Raw genomic sequence first — 24666 nt, 5'->3', positions numbered from 1 at the left:
TTGCTCAACTTTGTCTTCCTCCTCTCCCTCTTTCCCAACAATCTCACCTTCTCTCCCTCCCCAGCTCCCGCTTTGTCCTCTATTTCATCGCAGCCTTTCCTATACTTCCCATTGTTTATTTCCCTTTTCAACCTTTCCTCTCTCGTCGCCCTCCCATTGGGCGCCCAACTCCGGTCCGCCCAGTCTCACCCACGCCCTCCATGCATCATCATCAAGCTGCAGAATTGACCTAACGCTGCTCCTGCTGTTTCACGTCCACGCGTCTCTCTCACAGTTCCACCGCGACTCCCCCTTGTAACCAAACAGAACCCTCGCGCCCTTGTGCTACCATGGACGACGGCGCGTCATCTCGCCCAGCCGACACTCCTGAGGACTCTGGTCCTGGTGAGGAAAACTCAACACACGCCAACTCGTCGAAAAACCAAGCGCTCAAGGATCGAAAATGCCAATACTGTAACCAAGCCTTTACATCGTCCTCGCTCGGCCGCCACCTCGACCAATTTCTCTTCAAGAAGAAGCCCGACGGCGTCCACGATGTCGAGGAGATCCGGCGCATTCGCAGCGGAATCACACGAAGGCAGGCGAGGACCTCGACGGGGAAACGGGATACTCCTGAGCGAGGAATGGGCAAAGGATCGATGGATTCGGGCCAGCCTGGTGAGGCCGGCGGCAAGGGGCCCGTCCGGATGATGTTCAATACGCCGACGTGGCATGCGACCGGGGTCATCAACGACATTCCCAATCCGAACCAGCTGCAGGAGCAGGGCATGTCTCGGTTTGCGTCTCAGTCTCGGGTGGGTTCGCTAGCGGCTACGGATCTTGGAGGTCGAGGCTCAAGCACCAGCCCGGACACCGTGCGAGCGCTGGAATTGGCCTTGCGCGAGGTCTTGGATAACATCAAAGCGGCGACGTACGTCTCCCGTCTTCGATGGCACTACTAAAAATCGCTAATTGACTCTATAGGTCTCGAACGCGACCGCGCATCTCGCCCTTCGAATTCGATATTCAGAACCAAACCTTCCCCTCCCTCTGCCTCCAACTCTTGCCTCCGCCGCCGACGCTCTTCACAACGAGCCCATTCCCCTCGAATACATCCTTTCCTCTCGACCCCCCGGGCCAAGACCACCTCAACATCGTCCGCCAAGCGATCCACGTGAAAATCGAACAATGGCAATCCGACCAGCTCGCCGCGGAGTCTACCACCAACCCCGGAAAATCCACTCTCGGCATGGACGCGACGACAATCCAGCGAAACGCCCAGCAGCACGAGGAGCTAAGCCAGCGCCACCTCGAACTAGCCTTCAAACACTGGGCGACGCTCCCCCACGAATCCCGTCGCGAAGCATGGCAGCTGGAAATCATGCGCGCATTCGCTCGCGAGGCCGAAAAACGCAAGTCCCTCGACGACCAGCTCGCCCGCGTGCAACAAGAAGCAAACCAGCTCCGATCCCAAGTCGAGAAACTCGGCAACTGCCAGTGGCCACGTGAATTCGCGCTCTTCCCACCTGAAACCCTCCCTCTACCCCGCGACGTCGCCCGCGAACTCGATGCCAAGGAAAGCCAGATCAGCGCGGGCTCCGCACGCTGGGACTACGAGAACGTCGTCGCGAAGTGGAAGCGCGTCGTCATGCACGACCGAACAATGGGGCGCGCTGGAGTCGGCGCTGCGAGTCCGCTGCCCGATGAGCCTACGAGCGCCGGCGCCACCGCCAACGCCAACGCCGACGGCAAACTGCGAACAAACCAGCCGCTATCCGCGTCAACAGCAAGTCCCGGCGGCCCAGGCCCATCACCCATCCAGAACCCAAACGCCAACCCAACCCAAACGTCGCCATACATGACGCACGAAAGCCCAATCTCCGCGCCGCAGGCAAAACGCCAGCGTCTGATGAACGGCCGGCATCATACTAATGCCACGGGCGACCAGTCGGCAATGGGCGCGACACAGGGCGGTGCGGTTGGCCAGGGCGCATGGCATTCCGTTCAGAACGCGCAGGCACATGCACAGGCCCAGGGGCATATGCACGGACATCAGCATCAGCACCAGCACCAGCACGGACACGGACAGTCAACGCTTTCGCCGACGACGCCTTCGACAGGCTGACTCCGACTCTGACTGGGCTTTTGGACCGCTTGTCTCGCTATATAGCAACTGATTGCTTCAAGACCTAACAAACCGCATCGGGACCGCGAATGTATCCGTTTCGTTGTACATAACTATCTGCATCACTACACGTTACTAGTCGACTAGCTTCTTATAATCTATCTATATTCACACTCATCGCACTCTCTTCAACATAAAGGTAGCTATATTATTTTCTAGATTCTAACTTGATCTCGTAGTGCAGGCAAGGCAATGACTAGCGTCGTCTGCAAGACTAGGCTTATAGAGCTACGGATGCTGACCCCGGAGCTTTCCTCCCCTTATGACGCAGCTTGCTTTGCCTCTTGACCCTAGCGAACCGGCAGTCGAGTAGGATCCAAGGACAAAGCCCTGGGCGCACGCGATGCAATGTGTTGTCCAACCTTGAACTACGTGAGTCTTCCGCCACAGCAGGGGGTATGCAGCGGTGGCGGCAAGGTAGAGGACTTGAGTAGAAAGGGCTGCAGAGGAGGGTTCTCGTCACGCTAACGGTGTAAAAGGTGTGATCTAGGAGGGTACGTGAGGCGGCGGAGATGAAGTAGGTAGGGTAGAGATTGGGCACCACTAAAGGTAATTGAAGGGAGAACGCAAATTGAGACGATGAGAAAAGGGATGACGGATAGGATTATTCCATCTGGGTGGTTTGAAGTACGATGGGGTCCTAAAATTCTCGCCAAAGACCAGGATTGAATGGTATTCATGAATTGATATGTTAACGTAAAAGGTTGATGATATTCGATGCCGAAAGATGGGAGTAAACTGAGAATTGAGCGAACCTCAAGCACAAGGACGAGGCTAACAGAACCTGAACATCGTGAACATCGTCGCTCGTCAGCCAATACATAAATTGCCCAAGGACAATCAGTTATATCATCCTCCGGTCTCGTCCTGTAGCCCTTATATCATACCTGGGCGCCTTCCTAGATTGTTTGTCAAGAGTCTCTGCTCCGTCCTATCATGCCACATATTGTGACGTCTCAGCTTTGCAAGGATATGTCCATTTTGATCGTATGAACATGTACAGATATGTTTATGTCTTGGTCGTATGTATCGTGCTGGGGCTGCGGAGGCTTCCACCCGCCACAATATGGCAGGGAGTGTGAAATCTAAAAGTTCAACCACCCTTTCTGGGTCCCGCAGCTCCAGGGCCAGAAGCCGCTGAGCGGGAAAAGGTGTTTGCTGCACCTATCGCGGCACTGGCGTTTCTGAATTCGATCTTCTGGCGCTCCATTTCAAGCTGTGCAATGTCAAAAACTCGTCTCTTTCTATACACGGGTTGCAATATCACGTACCACCTTGCGTATCCGGGCAAGGGCAGCTGTGTCACCTGGATGCAGTGGCCGGCACTTGTCCGAACTGTATGGAGGTGGAACCACAACCGCATCGGCCACAATGATGTTCGCGCCATCCCACCTCGTCGTCGGCATCGTGCGAATGAAAGCGTTGAACAGATCCTGTGCCTCTTGTGTAACTCCCTTTCCACGGCGTGCTTCATCCTGTTGGAGCTTCGTAACTGCCTCCACCTCCCGTTTTCTCAGAGCCTGGGTGTCCAACGCGCGCAGCGGGGGAATAGCTTCAGAAAATGACGTCGCTTCGCCGCTCTGGGCGGACTGCGGAAGAGAGAGGACCTCGAAGCTCTGTATCCGTGATATCGGAATGACGTGGTAGTTTCCTGCTTGAGTCTGTTTACCGTCGGCGGTGTTCACGGCGACGAGGTTCGTGATCGGGTCGGCGGCGAAAACGGTACCCTCGATCGTGGACGTAGCCGGGTTGGTGGTGATGCGAACGCTATAAATATATTGAATTAGCAGAATGATCACAGGTTAAGTCTTCGGACGAAATGCGGAATGGACCGAGTAATCTAGCTGTGCTTGTATGACGCAGGGGCAGGTTGATGAATTGCTTACCGCGCACCGAGGACATCGCTTAACGCCTGTTCATGAGGCACCATCGCACTCGCCATTGTCAGACTCGTGATACCTGGACCCCAAACTACTTGTGCAACTCCGACGCTAGATTCGCTGACGATGACCGCAGCGATGTTTCGTATTCCAGCAAGTACTCGAATGGAATAGATCTCGTCGCCCAGTCGGCAAAGACTCAGACAAATAATCAAGGCGACAATGGCAAAATAGAACCGTCAAATTATCGCCAATTGAAAGACCGAATCCGAACAATCAAGACCAAATCCCTTAACGCCGCCGGAACCGCAGTCGATGATGTGAGCTAGCCGCCAGCACTCGAGGTGGGACGTCGCGGGAGCTCGGTCGGAAAGGAGTGACGGGAAGGCAAAGAAACAAAGGAGAGAGCGCAAAAAGTCCAACCAAACAAACAAGAGCAATTTCCTATGCTGCTGGCATGTAGGATATGGACGTGGGTTCGCTCCGTGCAGGGTCGCAGAGAGCGTGAGAGTCACCGCAACGCTGAGTTTCGAGGTTCGCCTGCGACGTTGCAAGGTGTCCCAATCGGGATTAGCCTACGGAGTGGAAAATCAAGGGCTCCCAGGTCTACTACTCACATCTACACACAAGCAAGTTAATGAACAGGAATAAGATATTTCATAACGACCTAGATACATAGTAGGTCTCACTTCTTTTAAACATCAGGCATTATCATTCTATATCTTTAGGGAGTTTCAAAAGTCCCGATTTTGTCTGGTCCTATGGAGTGTGTTGGTTCAGAAAGCTCACGTCCAGCGCAGTGCATCAATGTACCAAATTAAGCAGTGTAGGTCGAAGCAGAGACGTTACCGCCACGGCCGGTCCAGTTGACGTGGATGTCCTTGTCAACGGGGTACTTGTCGCTAGCATGTTCGGGCTTGATGCGGAAGGTGTGGGCACCGAAGTAGTCACGCTGGGCCTGCAGCAGGTTGGCGGGAAGGACCTTGGTGCGGTAACCGTCGTAGAAGGACAGAGCGGTGCTGAAGGCGGGAGTGGGGATACCCCAGAGAGCACCCTTGGAGACAACGTTTCTCCAGCCCTTCTGGGCGTTGTGGATGGCCTTGTTGAAGAAGTCGTTGAAGAGGAGGTTCTCGAGCTCGGGGTCCTTGCGGTAGGCCTCGGTGATGTCCTTGAGGAAGACGGAGCGGATGATGCAACCACCGCGCCACATGAGGGCAATGGCGGGCTTGTTGAGCTTCCAGCCGTACTCCTTGGCAGCCTGCAGTTTGTTAACGAATATTCCTGTTTCCACGGAGTTGGGTAACGTACGTTCTGGATGAGCATGAAGCCCTGGGCGTAGGAGATGATCTTGGAGGCGTAGAGGGCCTGCTCGAGGTCGGCAATGAACTCCTCCTTGTCACCAGTGAACTCGGGGGTTGGGCCCTGGAGACGCTCGCTAGCGCGGACACGCTCGTCCTTGAGGGCGGAGAGGCAGCGGGAGAAGACAGACTCGCCAATCAGGGTGACGGGCATGCCGAGGTCGAGAGCGTTGACAGCGGTCCACTTGCCGGTACCCTTCTGACCAGCCTTGTCGAGGATCTTCTCGACCATGGGGGTTCCATCGTCGTCGTTGAAGTAAAGGATGTCACGAGTGATCTCAATCAGGAAAGAGTCAAGAACACCGTTGTTCCACTTGGCAAAAACATCGGCGATCTCCTTGGAGGAGAGACCGGCACCGCGCTTGAGGATGTCGTAGGCCTGTACCGATTAGCCTCGCCCTTAACATGCAATTGCTCCATTTCTTACCTCGCAGATGAGCTGCATGTCACCGTACTCAATACCGTTGTGGACCATCTTGACGTAGTGACCAGCACCCTCATCACCGACCCAGTCGCAGCAAGCCTCGCCGTCGCTCTTGGCGGCGATGCTCTGGAAGATATCCTTGATGTGAGGCCAGGCCTCCTCGTTGCCACCGGGCATGAGAGAGGGACCGTAGCGGGCACCCTCCTCACCACCAGAGACACCGCTGCCGACGAAGCGGATGCCCTTCTCCTTCAGGTACTTGGTGCGGCGGTTGCTGTCGGGGAAGTGGGAGTTACCACCGTCGATGATGATATCACCCTCCTCGAGGTGGGGCAGAAGAGACTCGATGAATTGGTCAACGGGGTTACCGGCCATGACGAGGAGCATGATGCGGCGGGGGCGCTTGAGCTTGGCGCAGAACTCCTCCACGGAGTGAGCACCGACGATGGACTTGCCTGTGATCAATTAGTGACTGCTGATACCTCCGGATGCGCCGGAATTCGCGGACTTACCCTTAGCCTCGTTCTCAAGGAAGCGGTCAACCTTGGAGGTGGTACGGTTGTAGGCGCAGACGGTGAAACCGTGATCAGCAGCGTTGAGGATCAGGTTCTGGCCCATGACGGCCAGACCGATGAGACCGAAATCAGCACTGGGAGTGATTGGCGCCATGAAGCTGGCAGCAATGCCAGCCAAACGGGCGCTAGACGTCAGTTACTCAGTCTATAGTAAGAACACGAATGAGGGGTAATGCGTCAATTGGACGCCGTTGCTGGCACGGTTGACAGCTTCCGGCGCCTCAATATGACAGAAATAATGCCTCTAGCGCATTCAGCGAGACTGGGAGATTTCAAAGAATCTCCCGGTTTCTGTAGAGACTATGTATACAGCTCTGTATAGAAGACCGTGTAGAGCTCCCGAAGCACTTGACTTGGCGAACAAGAGGGGTTCTGCTGGGATAGAAATGCACAGATGGAACTTACACGGCGCTCATGATGAAGATGTAGGATGGAGAGGTTTAGTTAGGAGGGGTATAAGAGAAAACGCGGCGAGAATGGTATAAAGCACGAAGAAAGAGGAGAGAGTAGTTGAGTGAGGAAGGAAAAAGAAAGGAAAAGAGCGAAGGCCGACGATGATATGCTGCTCAGTCAGGATTCAAACGGAGCAACTCTTCCGTCATGGTGGGACGAATTGGGGCGGGGCTCAATGAGGAGCAGAGTAGTCCGGTTTCTGAGGCCGTCTACACTTTGTTGAGGTATTTACTTTACAATCTACCCACGTCTTCTAGAACGCGGCGGCTGACACTTTGCTCAACAGACGCCGTTATCGTGAGGCCGTTTGTGTTGCATTGACTTGACGGTTCAGTCTGCATGCTGGGGGCGACATGATGCTGTTTGCGATAGCGGGGCAGATGGAGGGGCTCTGACTGATCTATGACCCAAAACGATTTATTTCCCAGAACGCACTCGGTGAAGGACCTTCGTTGCTGGGCGGATAAATCATCGCCGGCCAGCTCAGCTGTTGCTGATGAAGCAAGCTGATCAATCCTTATTGATCTCCTCACCACGCAGTCAGTTCATCCGGAGTCCCGCGTTTATCAGATCCTCTGCCTCGTTGCGAGGGTTGTACCGTGGCTATGATCTCATCGCCGTGCTTGAGAGCTAAGCTCAGAGCTCCCGTAGACACTCGACCGTACTCTATACTTGCAGACGACGTTAAACAGCGCGGAAAAGAGGCAGCCAGCTTCTCTATCAGAGAATCCGCCGCGGAGACCCCTGGAAATCCAGCTCATTTCCGTCTCCGAGGACATCCTTGAAGAACTCTCTTGATAACCGCCGAGAAGGCCGGCTACTGCATCCATCCCAAACAGGTTTAGAGTGGGGGTGCCGTCACAGCCTCGCGCTAGCCCTGTCTCGAGCTCCGATAACCGGCTTAGTCACAGGCTGTGGCTGGACCTTGTCACGTGCACTTCCGCTCCTGCAAGTCCTACGGAGTTCGAGAAAGCCAAGTGCGTCTTTTCCGCTGCCCAGGCCGTCTCCATCCAACTTTGAAGCCTGACGATATCTGGACCTCCGCCCTTCATTCACTGCGCAACGCCCCGTTACAATATTGGAAACCTACAGACTTTGACTAAAAGTTTATAAAAGTGCGTACGATTTTGACTGGTTCAACTTTTTCAGCCTCCCACATTCGACCAGTCGCTGCAATCATATTCGCCCGCGTTTCTTCAATCCGGATTCGGGACTTCTCAGGCGTGACGTCTGGCGTATGACTGCTGCGTCAGTCAAGCCCTGAAGGTACGTGTCTACGCGACGCTCATATCATCCATCGCCTATAAAAAAACCCCCCCGTTCATCATGTCCTTTCCGCCACCTCCAGGTCAGCAATCTTCATCGCTTCCTCCGCGACCACCTCAGTCTACGAACACAAATTCACAGTATCCAAACAGCGGGTATGGCGGGGGCTCTCGACCCGGCGGCGGCTTCGGGGCGGCTATGGCTTTCGCACCTCGCTCCGTAGCCTCTCAACAGCCGTATCGCACCAGCAGTCCGGTCGTTTCGGCTGCGCCTGCGACGACTAGCGGTTATTCAACTCCCACTACTACCGGCTACGGCAACTACTACCCTCAGCAGCAGCAATCATACCAAGCTGGCCCTTCATACTACGGTGCGTCGCAGTACAACAATGCCGGTGCGGCTGCCGGTGCCGGTGCAACGTACGGTCCCACGATTCCTCACATCCAGAACCCATTTGTGGGAAATGATTCAAAAAGCGGACGGAACTCCGGGTTCGATCCGGAAACGGAAGCACAAATTGCACAGTGGCAGAGCGCCTACGCGAACAAGGACGACATGTCTACGATTAGCAGAAGCGCCGTTCGCCGCGAGGGAGCTACCGGTACCCCTGGCGCTACAACCGTGTACACCTCGTCCGGCACTACGCCCACCGCCAGCACACCTCCTGTGGGAACAGAGTCACAAAAGACCGTTGCCCGCTCCGGTGGTGGTCAAAATTGGACAGACTCGACGCTGCTGGAGTGGGACCCGGCTCATTTCCGTCTATTCGTCGGTAACCTTGCGGGCGAGGTCACCGATGATTCTCTGTTGAAGGCATTCGCAAAATACACATCCGTCCAGAAGGCCCGTGTGATCCGCGACAAGCGCACGCAGAAGAGCAAGGGTTACGGGTTCGTCAGTTTCAGCGACGGCGACGACTACTTTTCCGCCGCGAGAGAGATGCAGGGCAAGTACATCGGGTCGCATCCCGTCCTTCTCCGCCGCGCAACAACCGAGATCCGGCCGGTATCCAACAACAAGAATAAGAAGCATGGTGGAAAGGGCGGCGGCGGCAGTAGTAACCAGAGCTCCAAGGTGAAGCACGACGGCATCAAGAAACCTGGAAAGACCAAGGGAGGCTTGAGGATTCTGGGTTGACGAAACGTTTCTAATCACATACTTCTAATGACTTCCTTCGGCTGTATCATAAAACTCTTTTAGATTCATGAATTGGTATTTTACATCTAATCTCGTCGCATTTGTATTCGTAGCCAGTATTTCTCGTGAACATCAATATGTATAAACAGCCAAAACGCCATGTACAACAGACCCACTGGGTGATCAAAAAGGTTGGAAGCAGAAATGTAGGGTGGATATCGTCAAATCATATGCAAAAGGTTTTGGGTATATCCACGACGAGCCGGGTATGTGCAAACGTGGTTATCGCCGGTTGGAGAGGGAAGAGGGAAGCAGCGAGGCTGGGTGTTCGTTCGTGAGGTCGTGGGCTGGGGTGGATAGTAATGGCCCCAAGTCGTATATGTAGGAATAGAAATAGTGGGTAGATGGACAGGCCGGCGTGAGCGTAGACGTCAATCGTATCATCTTTGTCTTGCCTTGTCACGTAACCATGGACGTGGCGTGGCGTAGCGATAGGTGTATTCGTAACAATATCTCTTCAAATCGTTGGGATGAAGAGAAAGAAGAGGGTAGCGTAGGCGAGATGTCTTGTCTAACCACCCTCAGTACTCTCCTCATCAACAGGCTTCCGGCGCGCAAAGAACGAGACTTGGTGCTGGTGCGCCCAGATCATGAAGCCGATTATGATGAGGATGATGAAGAGCACGATCAGGATGACCGCGACGGTCATGTTGCGCTTCATGGTGGCGGTGGGTGCTCGTCGAGCGAGGGAGTGGATAAGGATAAATCGTAAGAATAGATGAGAAACGATCAGCTATCTGCTCATTGGATAATTGGATGGATAGGCAGAGGAGGAAGGGTAGGTATAGAAAGGGTAGGTATAGATGGAGTCAGTCCTCGTAAGGACTTCCTCCGCGAAACGATCGAGTCAATCTACCTCCGGAGTGAAGGATAGACGGGATAAACAAGGGAGAAGGGAGGAGGGAAAGGGGAAGAATGTGGGTGCAACATGGTTGACATTTAAAGAGGGTTGAGAACCACTGGCGCCAGGGCCAGGGCCAAGGCCAGAGCCCAGCCATGTATTTTCTGTGCTGGCGTTGTTGTTTTGGCGGGGTGGCTGGGCTGCTATACAATGTTTCTTGAGACTGTGATTGGTCGGCTCCGGCTTTAAGCTGTCGTCGCTAATCGGGCGGGTCCCAGCCTCCGCATTTTTGGATAGGACAACGAGCTTTGGATAGGAGCTTGGATGGAGATCAATAGCATTTGGGAATCGAGGTATTATAGCCATATCATGCGGAATATATAGAGTAGCATGAGGACAGGGATCCCTGAGACTTCGGATGGGGGGACTAATTAGTCATCGACTAAAATATATATTGGGCGCATGTTCCTAACGGAAAATATAAAAACCAACTTCCAAGCTTGTCCGAGCTGGTTAGATTACCTCGATGCTTAGAATAGATTTAGTAAATCCCAGTACCTGACTATATGGTCGATTGATGGCTTATGTTCCTGTACAGATACTCAACCGCCTGAGGCTCGGCAGAACCCCGAAGTATATGACCGGGAACTGGACTATGAAGCCGAGAGCAGTCTAGAACAACGGGGTCCGCGGGGAGAGGCAAAATTTCTTGATAAAAGACCCTGAATATGGAGCAAACCTGACAAGCAATCACTTAAATTTTCCAGTGCTGCCAACTCACCGGCTGATTCGGTCGGCCCAGGCGCAGAGTCTCATCCGGACATGGTTCATCCAGCAACCCTGCACACGAGTCAGTCACCATCATCACCATGAGGAAACCTCTTGGCTTGAATTCTTGATATGGTGCAATTCAGCTGTCTTGGCTTCTCCAATATTCTCGTCTAGACTGAATCGCATCGAAAATGCTCAACGGTGATTGTCAGATCTGAAAGTCGCAATGAATGGCGATGACTTCATCATGACCACACATCCGCAACAATCTATCGGAGCCTCGGTCGCCCGTTTCCCACCTTATGCTGGGCTGTTAGCTGTCACTTGAAGACTATGCTTCCCTTATGATGGCTCGTTTTCGGTCGGAGTCCCAACGAATAAGTCCGTTATTCTCATGCGTTCGAGTCAGTCCCGGACTTAAGACGGCGTAGCGTAGCATAGCATAGCATGCAACTTCCCTTGTCCCTGTATTTGTGCTGTGATATCATACTTGTATATATTGGCCTTTTTTCCCTTACTTCTGAGTATTCTTCTCATGTTCCTGTCAGACAATTGATTTGCTTTTACTTCGCTGTTCCCCAGAATGGAGGACTCCTCCTACCCCGGCGACCCACCCAGGGACTCTGAGCAACACCTGCGCTCCTCCACAACGACAGACTCCACCTCTGATACAGCATCGCTTCCTTCGGAGCAAGAGGGCGAGAAGTTTGCGCCTATCCAGACAAACCAGTCTAACCGCAGTCGCAATGGGACTCTTACTCGCAGACGCACTGCTGGCGGGGGACCGCTTACCGATGACGAGATCACGCATGCGCTGTCGCATCGGCGGACGAGCTCCGCTTATAAAGGAGAGGACAATGATAACGAGATAGTCAGGCTCGTGTCGCGGATGTTCGGCCATGAACGAAAGGCCAACTCTGATGAAGAGCAGACGAGACACCTGGGCGTGGTCTGGAAGAACCTCACCGTCAAGGGTGTTGGACTAGGCGCTGCGCTCCAGCCGACAAATGCGGATATCTTTCTGGGACTACCTAGGATGATGAAGGGACTGCTTACGCGGGGGAGAAAAGGAACAAGTGCAGGCAATGCGCCGTTGAGAACTATCTTAGATGATTTTACCGTATGTTCTCCTCTTCCCTTTCCAGACTGAAGCTAATCGTGAAAGGGCTGCGTTCGACCGGGAGAGATGCTTTTAGTTCTCGGTCGACCAGGCTCCGGATGCTCGACCTTCTTGAAGACTATTGGGAATCAGAGGTCTGGGTACAAGAGCGTTGAAGGTGATATCCACTATGGTGGAACGGATGCTGATACTATGGTGGACAAGTATCGTTCAGAAGGTAAGTCCCAAGATCTCTTCTGGACATGGTCGATGTTGACCAAGCAGTCCTGTATAACCCCGAAGAGGACCTCCACTACGCCACTCTGACTGTGAGAGAAACAATAATGTTCGCTCTGAAGACTCGGACGCCAGACAAAGACTCGCGCTTACCGGGCGAGAGCCGGAAGGACTATCAGGAGACCTTTCTATCAACAATCGCCAAACTCTTCTGGATTGAACACTGCCTCGGGACAAAGGTCGGTGGAGAGATTGTTCGCGGTGTCTCAGGTGGAGAAAAGAAGCGCGTCTCCATCGGCGAAGCCCTAGTTACCAAGGCCAGTGTACAGTGCTGGGATAACTCCACCAAAGGCCTTGACGCGAGTACCGCCTCCGAATACGTGCAGAGTCTGAGGAGTCTGACCAACATGGCTCACGCTTCGACCCTAGTCGCCCTTTACCAGGCATCTGAGAACCTTTACAAGCAGTTTGACAAGGTGCTGCTAATCGAGGACGGAAAGTGCGCATACTTCGGACGCGCAGAGCAGGCAAAGGAATACTTTGAGAATCTTGGCTTTGAATGTCCTCCTCGTTGGACAACTCCAGACTTCTTGACGTCTGTTAGCGATGCCAACGCTCGGCGGGTGAAGAAGGACTGGGAAGACCGCATACCCCGTTCTGCAGAAGATTTCCAGCGCGCATACCGCAATAGCGAAGCCTACAAGGAGAACCTGAGGGACATAGAGGAGTTCGAGCAAGAGGTCAAGGAGCACGAGGAGGGACGGGAGGAAGCTCGAAGGAAGGCGCCGAAGAAGAACTACACCGTACCGTTCTACCAGCAGGTCATGATTCTTACTGAACGGCAGTTCAAGATAATGTATGGTGATCGAGGGACGCTTATCGGAAAGTGGTCGATTCTCACTTTCCAGGCGCTCATCATCGGAAGTCTGTTCTACAACCTACCCACCACCAGGTTCGTACCAATCCCTCTAGTACATCACAACGATGCTAACAAGACAGTGCTGGCACGTTTACGAGAGGCGGATGCATGTTTTTCATCTTGCTTTTCAACGCTCTTCTCGCTCTTGCAGAGTTGACGGACGTCTTCGCACACCGTGCTGTGATGTTGAAACATAAGAGTTTGTGAGTGCCGATCCACCCAACCAACGGGGTACCAATACTAATTACTGCTCTAGTTCTTTCTATCGCCCTTCTGCATATGCTGTGGCCCAGGTAGTGGTCGACGTACCTATAATCTTCGTCCAAGTTACGCTTTTCGAGCTAGTGGTCTACTTGTAAGTTCCCGACCATGTCCAGTTGTAAGTTGCGCATTGCTGACTTCACTAGCATGGCCCACCTCCAGAGGACGCCGTCTCAGTTCTTCATAAATTTCTTATTTATCTTCACCTTGACGATGACCATGTATTCGTTCTTCAGGGCGGTGGTGAGTTGGGATGAAAATCCATTGTTTCACAGCAAGAGACTGATGATTCGACTAGGGCGCCTTCTGTGGCTCACTAGATGTTGGTATGTGTAGCCTTGACTATGAAAGCTGCTGGACTGACTAACTGGGAATGTTAAGCAACTCGTCTCACCGGTGTCGCAATCCAGATCCTGGTCGTCTATACCGGCTACCTCATCCCTCCTGTATGACCTTTTTTGGCCCCAGAGTGGTTAACAATGCTAACGACACCGGAGTGGCGTATGCACCCCTGGTTTAAGTGGTTGATCTGGATTAATCCCGTTCAGTATGCCTTCGAAGGTATCATGACGAACGAGTTCTACAACCTGGATCTCCAATGTATCCCACCACAGATAGTGCCCGATGGCCCCGATGCGCAGTCTGGCTACCAGACATGCGCAGTTCAGGGAAGCACGCCAGATCAGCTCGTCGTCCAGGGTGCAAGCTACATCCAAACCGCCTTCACCTACAGCCGTTCCCATCTGTGGCGCAATTTTGGCATCATCATAGCTTTCTTCATCTTCTTCGTGGCTTTGACCATGCTGGGTATGGAGCTGCAAAAGCCGAACAAGGGTGGAAGCTCCGTGACGATCTTCAAGAGGGGCGAGGCTCCGAAGGAGGTTGAAAAAGCGGTTGAGCAGAAGGAGAAGCCGGATGATATTGAATCTGGCTCTCAGAGCAACACCTCTAATGGCGCGAGTTCGGATGACTCGGGACAAGAGGTGGAAGGCATTGCGCGGAGCGAGTCTGTCTTCACCTTCCAGAACGTCAACTATACCATCCCTGTTAGTGGTGGGAAGAGGCAGCTTCTGAAGGACGTCCAAGGATATGTCCGCCCAGGCCGCCTCACTGCGCTCGTTGGTGCTTCTGGTGCAGGGTGAGTGCTTTAATACCCGTAGTGAACCGCGAATGCTAATGATCCTCGTAGTAAAACAACCCTCCTCAACGCACTCGCTCAACGGCTTGACTTCGGCGTTGTCACCGGAGACTTCCTGGTTGATGGGAAGTATGTAACCCCAATTCATCAAATTACCACTCTTATTGACCATTTCAGGCCACTACCTCGAAGTTTCCAACGAGCGACTGGCTTTGCCGAGCAGCAAGATATCCACGAGCCAACTGCCACCGTTCGAGAATCATTGCGCTTCTCCGCTCTCCTCCGCCAGCCCAAGGAAGTTCCCACCCAAGAGAAATACGACTACTGTGAGAAGATCATCGATTTACTCGAAATGCGCCCTATCGCTGGGGCCACGGTCGGAGCTGGCGGGACCGGTTTGAACCAGGAGCAACGCAAGAGACTCACCATTGCCGTTGAGCTAGCGAGTAAGCCCTCGCTCCTGTTGTTCTTGGACGAGCCGACTTCCGGTCTAGACTCTCTCGCCGCGTTCAATAGTAAGTTACTCCCCGCCAACCGACCATGGCCCAATCTAATGAAGCAGTCGTCCGATTCCTCCGTCGACTAGCAGACGCCGGACAAGCCATCCTCTGCACCATCCACCAACCGTCAGCCGTGCTGTTCGAGATGTTCGACGACCTGATCCTGCTCAAGAGCGGTGGCCGAACCGTCTACAACGGCGGACTCGGCCAAGACTCGTCCAAACTGATCGAGTACTTTGAGAAGAACGGCGGCAAGAAATGTCCCCCGAATGCCAACCCCGCAGAGGTAAGTCTTCCCACCCTCACCACATCCCACCCTCTCTAACAAGAGGCAGTACATGCTCGAAGTCATTGGAGCCGGCGACCCAAACTACAAAGGCCAAGACTGGGCCGATGTATGGGCCAACTCCCCAAACTGCAAGACCCTCTCAGAAGACATCAACAAGATCATCTCCACCCGCCAAAACAGCGAAAAACAACACAATAAAGACGACGACCGCGAATACGCCATGCCTATTTGGACACAGATCCTCACGGCAACAAAACGCTCATTCATCGCCTACTGGCGCACCCCCGAATACACCATCGGCAAATTCGCCCTGCACATCTTCACAGGCCTCTTCAACACCTTCACCTTCTGGCATCTAGGAAACAGCTACATCGACATGCAATCCCGCCTCTTCTCAATCTTCATGACGCTGACAATCTGCCCGCCGCTTATCCAACAATTGCAACCGCGCTTCCTGCACTTCCGCTCCCTCTACGAGTCCCGCGAGGCAAACTCCAAAATCTACAACTGGACCGCGTTCGTGACCTCCGCGATCCTGCCGGAGCTGCCGTACTCCATTATCGCGGGCTCGCTGTACTTCAATTGCTGGTACTGGGGCATCTGGTTCCCGCGGGACTCGTTCAGTTCTGGGTTCACGTGGATGCTGCTTATGCTGTTCGAGCTGTTCTACGTGTCGTTCGGGCAGTTTATTGCGGCGATTTCGCCGAATGAGCTACTGGCTTCGCTGCTGGTTCCGTGCTTCTTTACGTTCATTGTTGCGTTCTGTGGTGTTGTTGTGCCGTATATGGCCATGCCGCATTTCTGGCAGTCATGGATGTACTGGCTTACGCCGTTCCATTATCTACTTGAGGCGTTTTTGGGGGTGTTGGTGCATAAGATCCCAATGGAGTGCGTTGAGCGCGAGGAGTCGTTTTTTAGTCTGCCCTCGGGCCAGAATTCGTGCCAGGATTATGCGGGGACTTTTCTATCTCAGGCAACGGGATATGTACGCGACGCTGGGAATGGAATGTGCGCGTACTGCCAGTACAGCGATGGCGACCAGTTCGCGACGAACTTCAATGTGTATTACAGCCATAAGTGGCGCGACTACGGCATCTTTTGGGCGTTTGTGATGTTTAACTTCGCGGCTGTGTTTGCGCTCAGCTGGCTTTATTTGCATGGGGTTAATGATATGAAGAGGTGGTTTAGTAAGAGGAAGGCGAGGAAGAGTGGGCTGTGAGGATGATGGATATCGTCGATTTATCTCACCCTGCCTGATATACGAGGACATTGATGACCCGGAGTTGTTAGAGTAACTTGTGTAATATTTCACGATGTGATATATACAATATAAAATAATGGAACAAATGATATCATATGACAGCTGGGAAAATCATCTTGGAAACCATAAACACTCATCATTAGACAACATCGCACGTGCTACCCCTCGTCGTAGGACACCGTGGACTATGCACGGTCTGTACTTGTTGAGATCGAATGTTAGGCAAGAAGTAAATCAACAACTGCATCAGGAGCGGAAATGATTCAAGCTTGAAGTCAATCAACGAAGAAACAAATGCGAAACAAGCATTGTCGGCGGAAATGCCAAGCTAGGTAAAGAGCAGATCAAGCCAGTAAATTACTTTCCATCATAGATCTGGTCCTCATTCAGGGTAAACTGCCCCATCTCCCATTCATCGTCCGAGATTAGTTCTTCCTTCACATGGCGCGCCGTCAATGCGAATCGCAGCGCACCACATTTGTCGAGCTCAACAGCATGCTGAAACAAGGCGTTGATTAGTATATCAAGTTTCGATGGAAAACCAAACAGTTACCTACCTCATAGTACTTCTGTACCCCCTCTCCATGCATCACGACAAAATCTCCGTGCCTGAGCTTTATCTTGAACAGGTCGGGCGGTCTGTCCTGGCCCTTGTTCTGCTCAAAGGACTCCCACCAAGCCTTCTTATAGCCCTCCTCGGAGATAGAGCCACTGTCTAGCCTTTCCTTGAGAGCTTTGCGGTTGGCGTAGTTCTCACATAGGGGTAGCACTGGGTCGTCAGCGAGGAGGGCAACAGTCTCCTTTTCCTTCTGCTCGTCTCCCTCCTGCTCTCCTTCCCCTTTCTTTTTCTTCATACTTGTCTTGGTCAGACCATGGTAGAACTTATACTTCATGCGGACGGACATAGTGGCGGGCGACCCTAGGGAAAGCGTAGTAATTGTAGGACCGAGGGTGGATTCACCATCGTCGTGGTACTTTTCTTGCGTCAGATGGGTCTGGTGGTTTATTCTCCAGAGTATACATACGCCAATTCTCTGATCCTCAAAATAGCCCAGCAGGAGCAACTCATTGGGCTCGAGAGCGGTGCCCTTCTGACTCTGAGCAGCAGTCTCGGTGGCCCATCGTAAACGCCCGAGTGCGCGGAGCACGGAGTCGCAAGCTTGATCGAAACTCCGCGATTCAACCGCCACAACGAACTTGTAGGGACAACCCTGTGCACAGTTAGTATGGGGGTCAAGTCGTGGTGGGTAACTCCTACAAAGTTGGTCGCAAATTGGGAAGTTAGGGTGCCACCAACTATCGCCCGGTGTTAGCGTTGCCGACGCATTGAGAAATGCACTCGCCTTGCGCCTGGCCCATAGGATGACGCCGGAGTTTGAGGTCGGCTGCTTGTAACTCTTGGAATAGCTCATCCGGTCCCTTGGGACGGCTGTTGATTGCTAGATTCGATTTGAAGTGCAGGATATATCCGGCATCCCCAAGGTTGTATGTAACCATCTCGTACGGAGCAAAGGACGTGTCGTCGTGAGTGCCTGTGATAAGGTCAGGTTTTGAGGGACGACCATGATCTTTTTTCTCAGGTTCATTTGGTAAAGGAACTGTGTCAAGGGTTATCCAGTGCTCAAATGGGCATTTGTCGTCCGGTCCTCCTTCATCATCGTCAGCGCACCTCCAGCCATTCCAGTGGATCCGAGGTATGCATTTTCGACAGCGCGGACACACGACCCCATATTTCCAGGAGTCGCGCGACGGGCTGGAAGGAGGTTTCTCGAGTAAGTTTGGAACGAGAGGGGGAGCCTCTATCGGCGGGTGCTGTATGCGAGCTTCAAGAAATTGGTTGTGGAAGGTCAGGGTGGCCGGAGGGTGCTGGCCAGCGAGCATCCAGAACTCCTGACACTTGGAGTTCAAGCACATCCATCCCTCCATGCACACCTGTTTACTGGCGATAGAGCAAGCGGCGCATTTCAGAGTGACGGGCTGGACATAGGGACGAGTGAGATGGTCCGGCAAGACTGTTCCTTTTTTCGCCCACCAGCTCTTCGTCGAGAGGTCCAGTTTCTCGAACCGGACTTTATACCCAACTTTGCCGTTGACCTTCTCGGTCCAGACATCAGTGACCAGAAAGTAATCCATGACGTTGTAACGATGAGGCAACTTCAGCCCACAGGCCGTGTTTTTAGAGCCCAATCCAACGTCAGTCTAAGTCGATGGATCTTAGGGAAGACTTGCCTATGATCAGTCCGACAGGAACGTTCTCTTCCATGCTTCGCATCATGCTCTTGACGGCGGCTCCTTCTTCAGACATATCTTTCGTTTGAATCAGGTTGCCTTCCTTGTCCTTCTCACAACATCCCCCGCTAAGTCGAGCATTAGCATTAGGACATTTCGAGCGAGAATCAGGCTCACATTCTACTGATAACCACTTCTTCGCCTACGTGGGATCGATTGCCGGAGTCGCCATCGATTAAGAACCCGTAGCATAAGCCATTGTTGTAGTACATGCCGCCTTGGTGAGACTTGAACCAGGTGAAAGCGCCTGCTATCTCAGGCCGATTCTGAGATTCGAAATTAGCGAAGCATGTCCGGGTTGATAATCATGAAGACCCACGAACATTCGACCACGCAGGAGGCTCTCCCTCAATTTCTGCCACCTCCTGGTCGGTAGCACCGATGCCTTCCACCGTGACATCGGAGGTCAGATCAGCTGAGAGAGCGAGGGCGACTAATTCTGCGGATACTACGCTTATTAGTACTAGGTACCCAGACCGAGGAGGAGCGTACCTTTTATTCCATTTTTGGGGCTCTCGTGCTTCGTGATCTTGCTTGAGGCAGTCTGAGGAGAGGTAGGGTCTTTCTTGTGGCGGGACATTATGACTCTAGAAGGGTCTGGATGAAAATCGAGGTCTTTGAGATGGAAAGAGTCTAGATGTGGTGGTAATCTAGAGTAATGCAATGATGTTTGAGGTCGAAGTGAGAGAAAGAGCGAGGTTCGGGTGTTGGGTTCCTTCCTCATTTGCACTTCGCAGTCGCAGCCCGTGACCCCGAGAACACCACGCCAACCTTCCTCACTAACACCGACACTTGACTTTAGTCTCTGAGGTAGCCATACGCCAGAAAAGACAAGCTCAACACCGCCGTTCCCAGAAACAGCATCTTCCGTTGACTCCAATGACTGTCCTCCTTCTTGCGACTTCGATATCTTTCCCATCCACTTTCAGAGCGTCGAGGCAGAGGAAGAAACCCGACGACCGGTCCGTCAGCCATCAGATTTGAAGTCGCGTCCGCCATGTGGTCGATCTTATGAGGCATGATATACCGTCCCATCAGCGTCTTCAGTATACCGTCACGAGTGTATAGCCGTACGCCAAACGTCGTCTGCCCGTATATCGCCTTCGAACGTGCGTATCTCAACATGCGAAACTCCTTGAGAAGAGTCTCAATATCAGCCTCAATTGGAGTACTCTTCTTATTCGACTGAGCCAGCCGGTCGAGAAGTGTCGCTAGAACAGCCGCATCCTCAATGGCACAGTTTGCGCCTTGTCCCATGTTGACGGTCATCTAGGCTTGTCAGCTTCTGTGCAGACCATAGAGATCCTGTCCTCTTACTTTACGAACGGCGTCACCCAGAAGAACCATTCGACCGAAGTGCCAAATCTCGAACAGACCCTCCTCCATCGCAGTCATCGACGCAACTCTCCTGTTCTCCCAAAGATCACGAACGCAGACCCCCTCAGCAAGGCGAACAGCTGCAAACCGTCTGCTGAGCTCCTCCGCATCTTTTGAACCGTAGCGAGGAATTTTCGGGTAGGTATGCTTCTTGTTCATCTTGCTCACCACGAACCAATAGACTCGATTCTCGCCATGGAACGTCAGAACTGTGACTCCATCCCCGAAAACGTTGCCATGCTCGCCGCTTCGCAGGCCAGGGATGGCGGAAGATATGCCAAAGACACAGCAATACTCAGCCGTCAGCGCTGTGTCGGTTAGCTCTTATCTTTCGTACTCAAGAGCTTAGGGACCGACCGTTCTTCTTCAACAAGACCCTTCCCGGATTCTGAAGCTCTGCCAACCGCCACATCTCCGAGCGTACGCGACTATGCACTCCATCAGCACCGACAACCAAACTGCCCTGATAAACTGTTCCATCTTGTGTCGCGACGCAAGCTCCGCTCAGTGTCTGTCGGATATCAACGACTGTTTTACTGACCAGAATCCTAGACTTGTCCGGATACCGCCGGTACAAAGTCTCCAGTAATCGCTGTCGCTCCACGAAGGTAAGACCATACCCAAACCTATCGAGGTCAGCTCTGCTAATGCAAACACTTAGTAGCATCGCACCTTTCATAGATTCGATTCAGCACATCGTGACTGAACCCCGACCCGTCCGGATACAGAACATTGTGAACCCTCAATGGCTGGGTCCCTTCCACTACCTCCTCCCATAATCCAAGCTGATCCAGGACTTGCCCTCCCGTCGGCCAGAGCCCTATAGAAGCGCCTTCCTGCGGCGCGATCTCATTTCTTTTCTCCAAAACGACATGGTCGATGTTCGCGCGGTGCAGGCAGTGCGCAAGGGTCAAACCCGCGACTGAGCCGCCGACAATGATCACCTTGAATGGAGGAACTTCCTCCATCTTGTTATAAGAATTTAGTACTCGAACTCAAGCGATTGTGCGACGAGGATAAACCAGGGACGAGTGCAAACACCCCTCTTCAGCCTCGAAGTGACGAGAAGACAAAGTGGACCTACCAGCGCAGATCAGCTGGAAGGCCGGATCTCGATCTCGCGCTCGAACCGTGGAGCATGGAGCGTGGGCCTCCGAGAAAATTGTCGAGCATTGGGCACCTTTCCAAGGTTGGTCGGCCGGATGTCCTCATCTTGGATAGTCTTCTGCAAAGCGCCGCGCTAGAGGAGTCAAACACGTCCAGATCACCAATCATTGACGAGGAAATAGAAGACTGACCGCTTGTTTGGGAAACATACTGCGCTGATCAGAGAGTGGCTGGCTGCTCTCCGGTCTTTGCTTGTCTTCAGCAACATTGGGCACTGATCCAGCATAATGAGATTGTGTTGTTCTGATCAAGTAATGTGGGTGGAATAACCAAGGGTGAATGCTCGGCATTGTCTTAGTGCACTGATGAAAAGCAGACAACAAATGAACAGAGCAGGAAAAACAAGAAGCTTAGTCTGCCAGAAAACGCTATTATAGACTTACAATCATTTTAGATATGCAAGCTATATCAGGTATGTGAATTAGCTGACCTTCCGCGAGTTAATATAGGTAGCTGTGCTGCATTTATGGTTCCAAGGAGGAATGAGCCCTAAGATCCTACTGTGGCCAAGCCAGTTCCTGAACAACATCACTTACAATGCTTCTTGTCCTTGGGATATACTGAGAGAAACTTCACAGCCAGCTAATCATCAGAGATTGAGAATCATTCCCATGGGCTCTGCGGGGCTAGCCAGCTTCTTGTATTCCAGACAGAATCTTCTGGTATTCAGACCAGTGTCGATTTACATGCACGTAGCCCTTCCTTCCTCCCTGGTGAAGGTCGAATCAACAGCACTCAAACCGTCCAACTAGCTTTGAAAGACTGTCCTTTTAACAGTTCTTGAAAGAGAAATTCCATTTAGGAATTGTAAAAGTATAGATTATATCCTTCAAGGTACACAACCCTCCACAGATAAAGCGATAATTTCAGCCATGCCTCCTTCATAACCACCCCCAGTAGCCGCTCAATAATAAGCCTCAATCGCATCGACAATCTGTATTTCTCATTAGCCCAATTCTTTCCCTCAAGCCTGAACATGCCATAAAGTAGGAAAATAGAAGAAAGGGTGAACTCACAAAATTCGGACTCAAAAACTCATCCCCACTGCTCCCCGAAATAACCGCAATATACACCGAGTTCTCGCCAGTCACCAGACTGCCCACATCAAAAGACGTCTCGTAAACCTCTCCATACCCCCGATACGCGCCGCGCGTTACACCCCTTGAGTCGATCTTGCTCGGCGCCTCGGGCGCATCGCCTTCGTCGTCGTTGAGCGTTACCTGCGGGCGACCTCCAGCGAAGGATAATGTCGTAGCGACGCGGATGGTGATTTTGTCCGTGTCCGGTATCTCGTCGAGGGTAAACTGGATCTCGAAGTTATTGTTTACATCGACGAACAGCGCCATCGGGAAGTCAGCGTCGGTGTTTGTGCCCACGACGAAGGGCGTGGGATTCCAGTCGGCCATCCGGGAGTCAGACGGGTGCATGCGGAGTTGGTTCTCCGCGTTCAGGAGGCCCGAGGGTGTACCGTCGTACTCGCTGATCTGGAAGATTGTGGTCCGGTCGTCGGTGATGATGGTGTTTGTTGCGGCGAGCGAGGCGGTGGCTGTTGAGCCCGCTGTTACAGGGACGGTTGTTGTTGCTGCCAGGAGCTCGCCTTGGTAGAGGGCTAGGGTGTACGAGCCCTCTACTAGCTCGGGGGATGTGAAGGCGCCGTCGGAGGCACTCGTCCATGATTGGTAGTCATCATTGTAGAGATGCACGACTGCAGGCAGGGACGAGGATGTTCCGCTTATTGTGCCCTCGACGACGCCGCGGCCAGAGGAGCCGACGTAACCATCCAGATCGAGGTCATCGAAGAACGAGACGTCAAAGTCGTCCCAGGATGGGATTCCCGAGCCGCTGAAGGACAGGATGTACGGGCCGAAGAAGCCAGTGCGGTAGTCTTCTGTCTGGACATGGCCGGAGTTCATGTAGTACGTGACGGAGTGGTAGTCGCTGACGAGATTTAGGTCGATGTCTCTGAAGAAGGGCCCGCCTGAGGACTTTTCACGAGAGCGAGTGTCGGAGAGGAAGCAGGCATGGACGCTGGAGTCAGAGGTGTAGGCGCAGTAGACGGAGTCGTCGATGAAGCGCTGGGAGGAGTAGAACTTGCTTCGGGTCTCGCCATCGACGAGGAAGACATCACTCCCTTCAATGATCTCTCCGTCTTGGACATCAGAGACGTCACCCTCCTTGTATGCTTCGGGGAGGTTGACGAGGCGGGCAATGTAACGGAGTTCTCCGACGGCTGGCTCTGAGAGGGCGTTTGTGCCCATGTAGATTGCGCTGCGGCCGTCCTGAAAGACGTAGTAGTGCGTCAAGTCAAATTCGTCGTCGTTAATGGTTGCTGAAACGACTGCGTAGTCTCCTATCAAAGGTAGACTTGTTAGATGCTCGGGGCTCAATATGAAAGGTGGATCAAAGGAACAGACCTTGGGTAGTATACGACACCGACGCAGCACTCCCTAGTCCCGACGCAATATGACTCAATGTCCCAGAGTACTGATACTCAGTGCTGCGGTACTGGAGGGAAGAAATAGAGCCAGTGCTATCAATCGTCACAACAAAGCCATCATCCCCCTCAACATCAACCACAATTCCATCGTCCGTTTCGTCAACCGTCAGACCGGTAACAAGAGCCGCTGAGAAAAGCGCTTTCCAGAAAAGCATTGTTGCAAACAATCAAAGAAGCCCTGCACTGTATTGTCTGCTGTTGACCGTGGATATCCTCTCCAACCAGGTCATCCACCAACCTTATATACCCAAAAACCGCACCTCACCGGGCCAACATTATCACGAAATTTCCTCTCTTCACCTCCCGTTTCCGCGAGGAATAGATTAAGGAGCAATGCACACAGACGGGACGTACGTGTCCACAGCGTCTACCCTCTTCAGAGCTCAGACACGCGAGCGCTGATCAGCGGCAGTCGACCCGCTCATTGGAGGGATATCATGACGCGCATTGATTAGGGCATGGTGTTTCTCCGGACAGCAGGATCAAGCATCCAGTCCTTGCTGTCCAAGCCGGGTGGCATAATCAAGTACTTGCGGCATTTGAAGATAGTTCATTGTCTGCGTCATTTGTTCCCTGTCAAAATGAACCGATCCCTGTTGGCTTGTCGCGTGAAGATGCTTAGCGCCGCACCGGGCGCCACCCCCACAGCCCCCGGACTGAGGGACGTATTGCGTATCTAGCACCTGATTGAGCGAATGCGATA

The 24666-nt window shown here is 52.9% G+C and overlaps 8 protein-coding genes across 8 annotated transcripts; 3 read left to right on the top strand and 5 right to left on the bottom strand.

Annotated features, from left to right (window-relative positions):
- Positions 1–42: 42 nt before the first annotated feature.
- On the top strand, positions 43–2261 carry BDW74DRAFT_5787 (uncharacterized protein). Its single transcript, XM_073733211.1, has 2 exons — positions 43–910; positions 964–2261. The coding sequence occupies exons 1-2, from the start codon at positions 330–332 to the stop codon at positions 2102–2104; spliced, it is 1722 nt and encodes a 573-aa protein (XP_073589833.1). The 5' UTR covers positions 43–329; the 3' UTR covers positions 2105–2261.
- Positions 2262–3050: 789 nt separating this feature from the next.
- On the bottom strand, positions 3051–4237 carry BDW74DRAFT_5780 (anticodon-binding domain-containing protein). Its single transcript, XM_073733210.1, has 3 exons — positions 4051–4237; positions 3436–3931; positions 3051–3380 (listed from the first exon to the last, which is right to left on the bottom strand). The coding sequence occupies exons 1-3, from the start codon at positions 4104–4106 to the stop codon at positions 3258–3260; spliced, it is 675 nt and encodes a 224-aa protein (XP_073589832.1). The 5' UTR covers positions 4107–4237; the 3' UTR covers positions 3051–3257.
- A 445-nt stretch (positions 4238–4682) lies between these two features.
- BDW74DRAFT_142459 (NADP(+)-dependent, decarboxylating phosphogluconate dehydrogenase) lies at positions 4683–6961 on the bottom strand. Its single transcript, XM_073722726.1, has 5 exons — positions 6807–6961; positions 6339–6475; positions 5830–6281; positions 5353–5781; positions 4683–5302 (listed from the first exon to the last, which is right to left on the bottom strand). Exons 1-5 carry the CDS (start codon positions 6815–6817, stop codon positions 4862–4864), a joined length of 1470 nt encoding a protein of 489 aa, XP_073589831.1. The 5' UTR covers positions 6818–6961; the 3' UTR covers positions 4683–4861.
- Positions 6962–7879: 918 nt separating this feature from the next.
- On the top strand, positions 7880–9327 carry BDW74DRAFT_142452 (RNP domain protein). The gene is made up of 2 exons (XM_073722725.1): positions 7880–8120; positions 8273–9327. The coding sequence occupies exon 2, from the start codon at positions 8319–8321 to the stop codon at positions 9255–9257; it is 939 nt and encodes a 312-aa protein (XP_073589830.1). The 5' UTR covers positions 7880–8120; positions 8273–8318; the 3' UTR covers positions 9258–9327.
- Positions 9328–11484: 2157 nt separating this feature from the next.
- BDW74DRAFT_184620 (putative ABC transporter) lies at positions 11485–16591 on the top strand (the record flags this gene model as incomplete). The annotated part of the gene is made up of 13 exons (XM_073730856.1): positions 11485–12049; positions 12095–12266; positions 12314–13217; positions 13265–13387; positions 13441–13539; positions 13592–13688; positions 13744–13771; positions 13827–13891; positions 13943–14583; positions 14635–14712; positions 14761–15098; positions 15146–15369; positions 15419–16591. The coding sequence occupies exons 1-13, from the start codon at positions 11513–11515 to the stop codon at positions 16589–16591; spliced, it is 4479 nt and encodes a 1492-aa protein (XP_073589829.1). The 5' UTR covers positions 11485–11512.
- A 6-nt stretch (positions 16592–16597) lies between these two features.
- On the bottom strand, positions 16598–19322 carry BDW74DRAFT_184618 (uncharacterized protein; the record flags this gene model as incomplete). Its single annotated transcript, XM_073730855.1, has 8 exons — positions 16598–17131; positions 17191–17607; positions 17659–17844; positions 17892–17929; positions 17977–18832; positions 18885–18990; positions 19040–19188; positions 19242–19322. 8 exons carry the CDS (start codon positions 19320–19322, stop codon positions 16991–16993), a joined length of 1974 nt encoding a protein of 657 aa, XP_073589828.1. The 3' UTR covers positions 16598–16990.
- Positions 19323–19720: 398 nt separating this feature from the next.
- On the bottom strand, positions 19721–21267 carry BDW74DRAFT_172553 (FAD-dependent oxidoreductase; the record flags this gene model as incomplete). The annotated part of the gene is made up of 4 exons (XM_073727561.1): positions 19721–20191; positions 20240–20607; positions 20657–20925; positions 20972–21267. The coding sequence occupies 4 exons, from the start codon at positions 21265–21267 to the stop codon at positions 19721–19723; spliced, it is 1404 nt and encodes a 467-aa protein (XP_073589827.1).
- A 1103-nt stretch (positions 21268–22370) lies between these two features.
- BDW74DRAFT_172552 (uncharacterized protein) lies at positions 22371–24118 on the bottom strand (the record flags this gene model as incomplete). The annotated part of the gene is made up of 3 exons (XM_073727560.1): positions 22371–22400; positions 22483–23816; positions 23881–24118. The coding sequence occupies 3 exons, from the start codon at positions 24116–24118 to the stop codon at positions 22371–22373; spliced, it is 1602 nt and encodes a 533-aa protein (XP_073589826.1).
- Positions 24119–24666: the final 548 nt, after the last annotated feature.

Source organism: Aspergillus multicolor (genome assembly GCF_047715735.1).
Source record: "Aspergillus multicolor strain CBS 133.54 unplaced genomic scaffold BDW74scaffold_1, whole genome shotgun sequence".
In the NCBI taxonomy this organism is placed as follows: Eukaryota; Fungi; Ascomycota; class Eurotiomycetes; order Eurotiales; family Aspergillaceae; genus Aspergillus; species Aspergillus multicolor.
The sequence above is the reverse complement of the archived record's forward strand: the minus strand, read 5'-3'. Positions and strand labels throughout refer to the sequence as shown.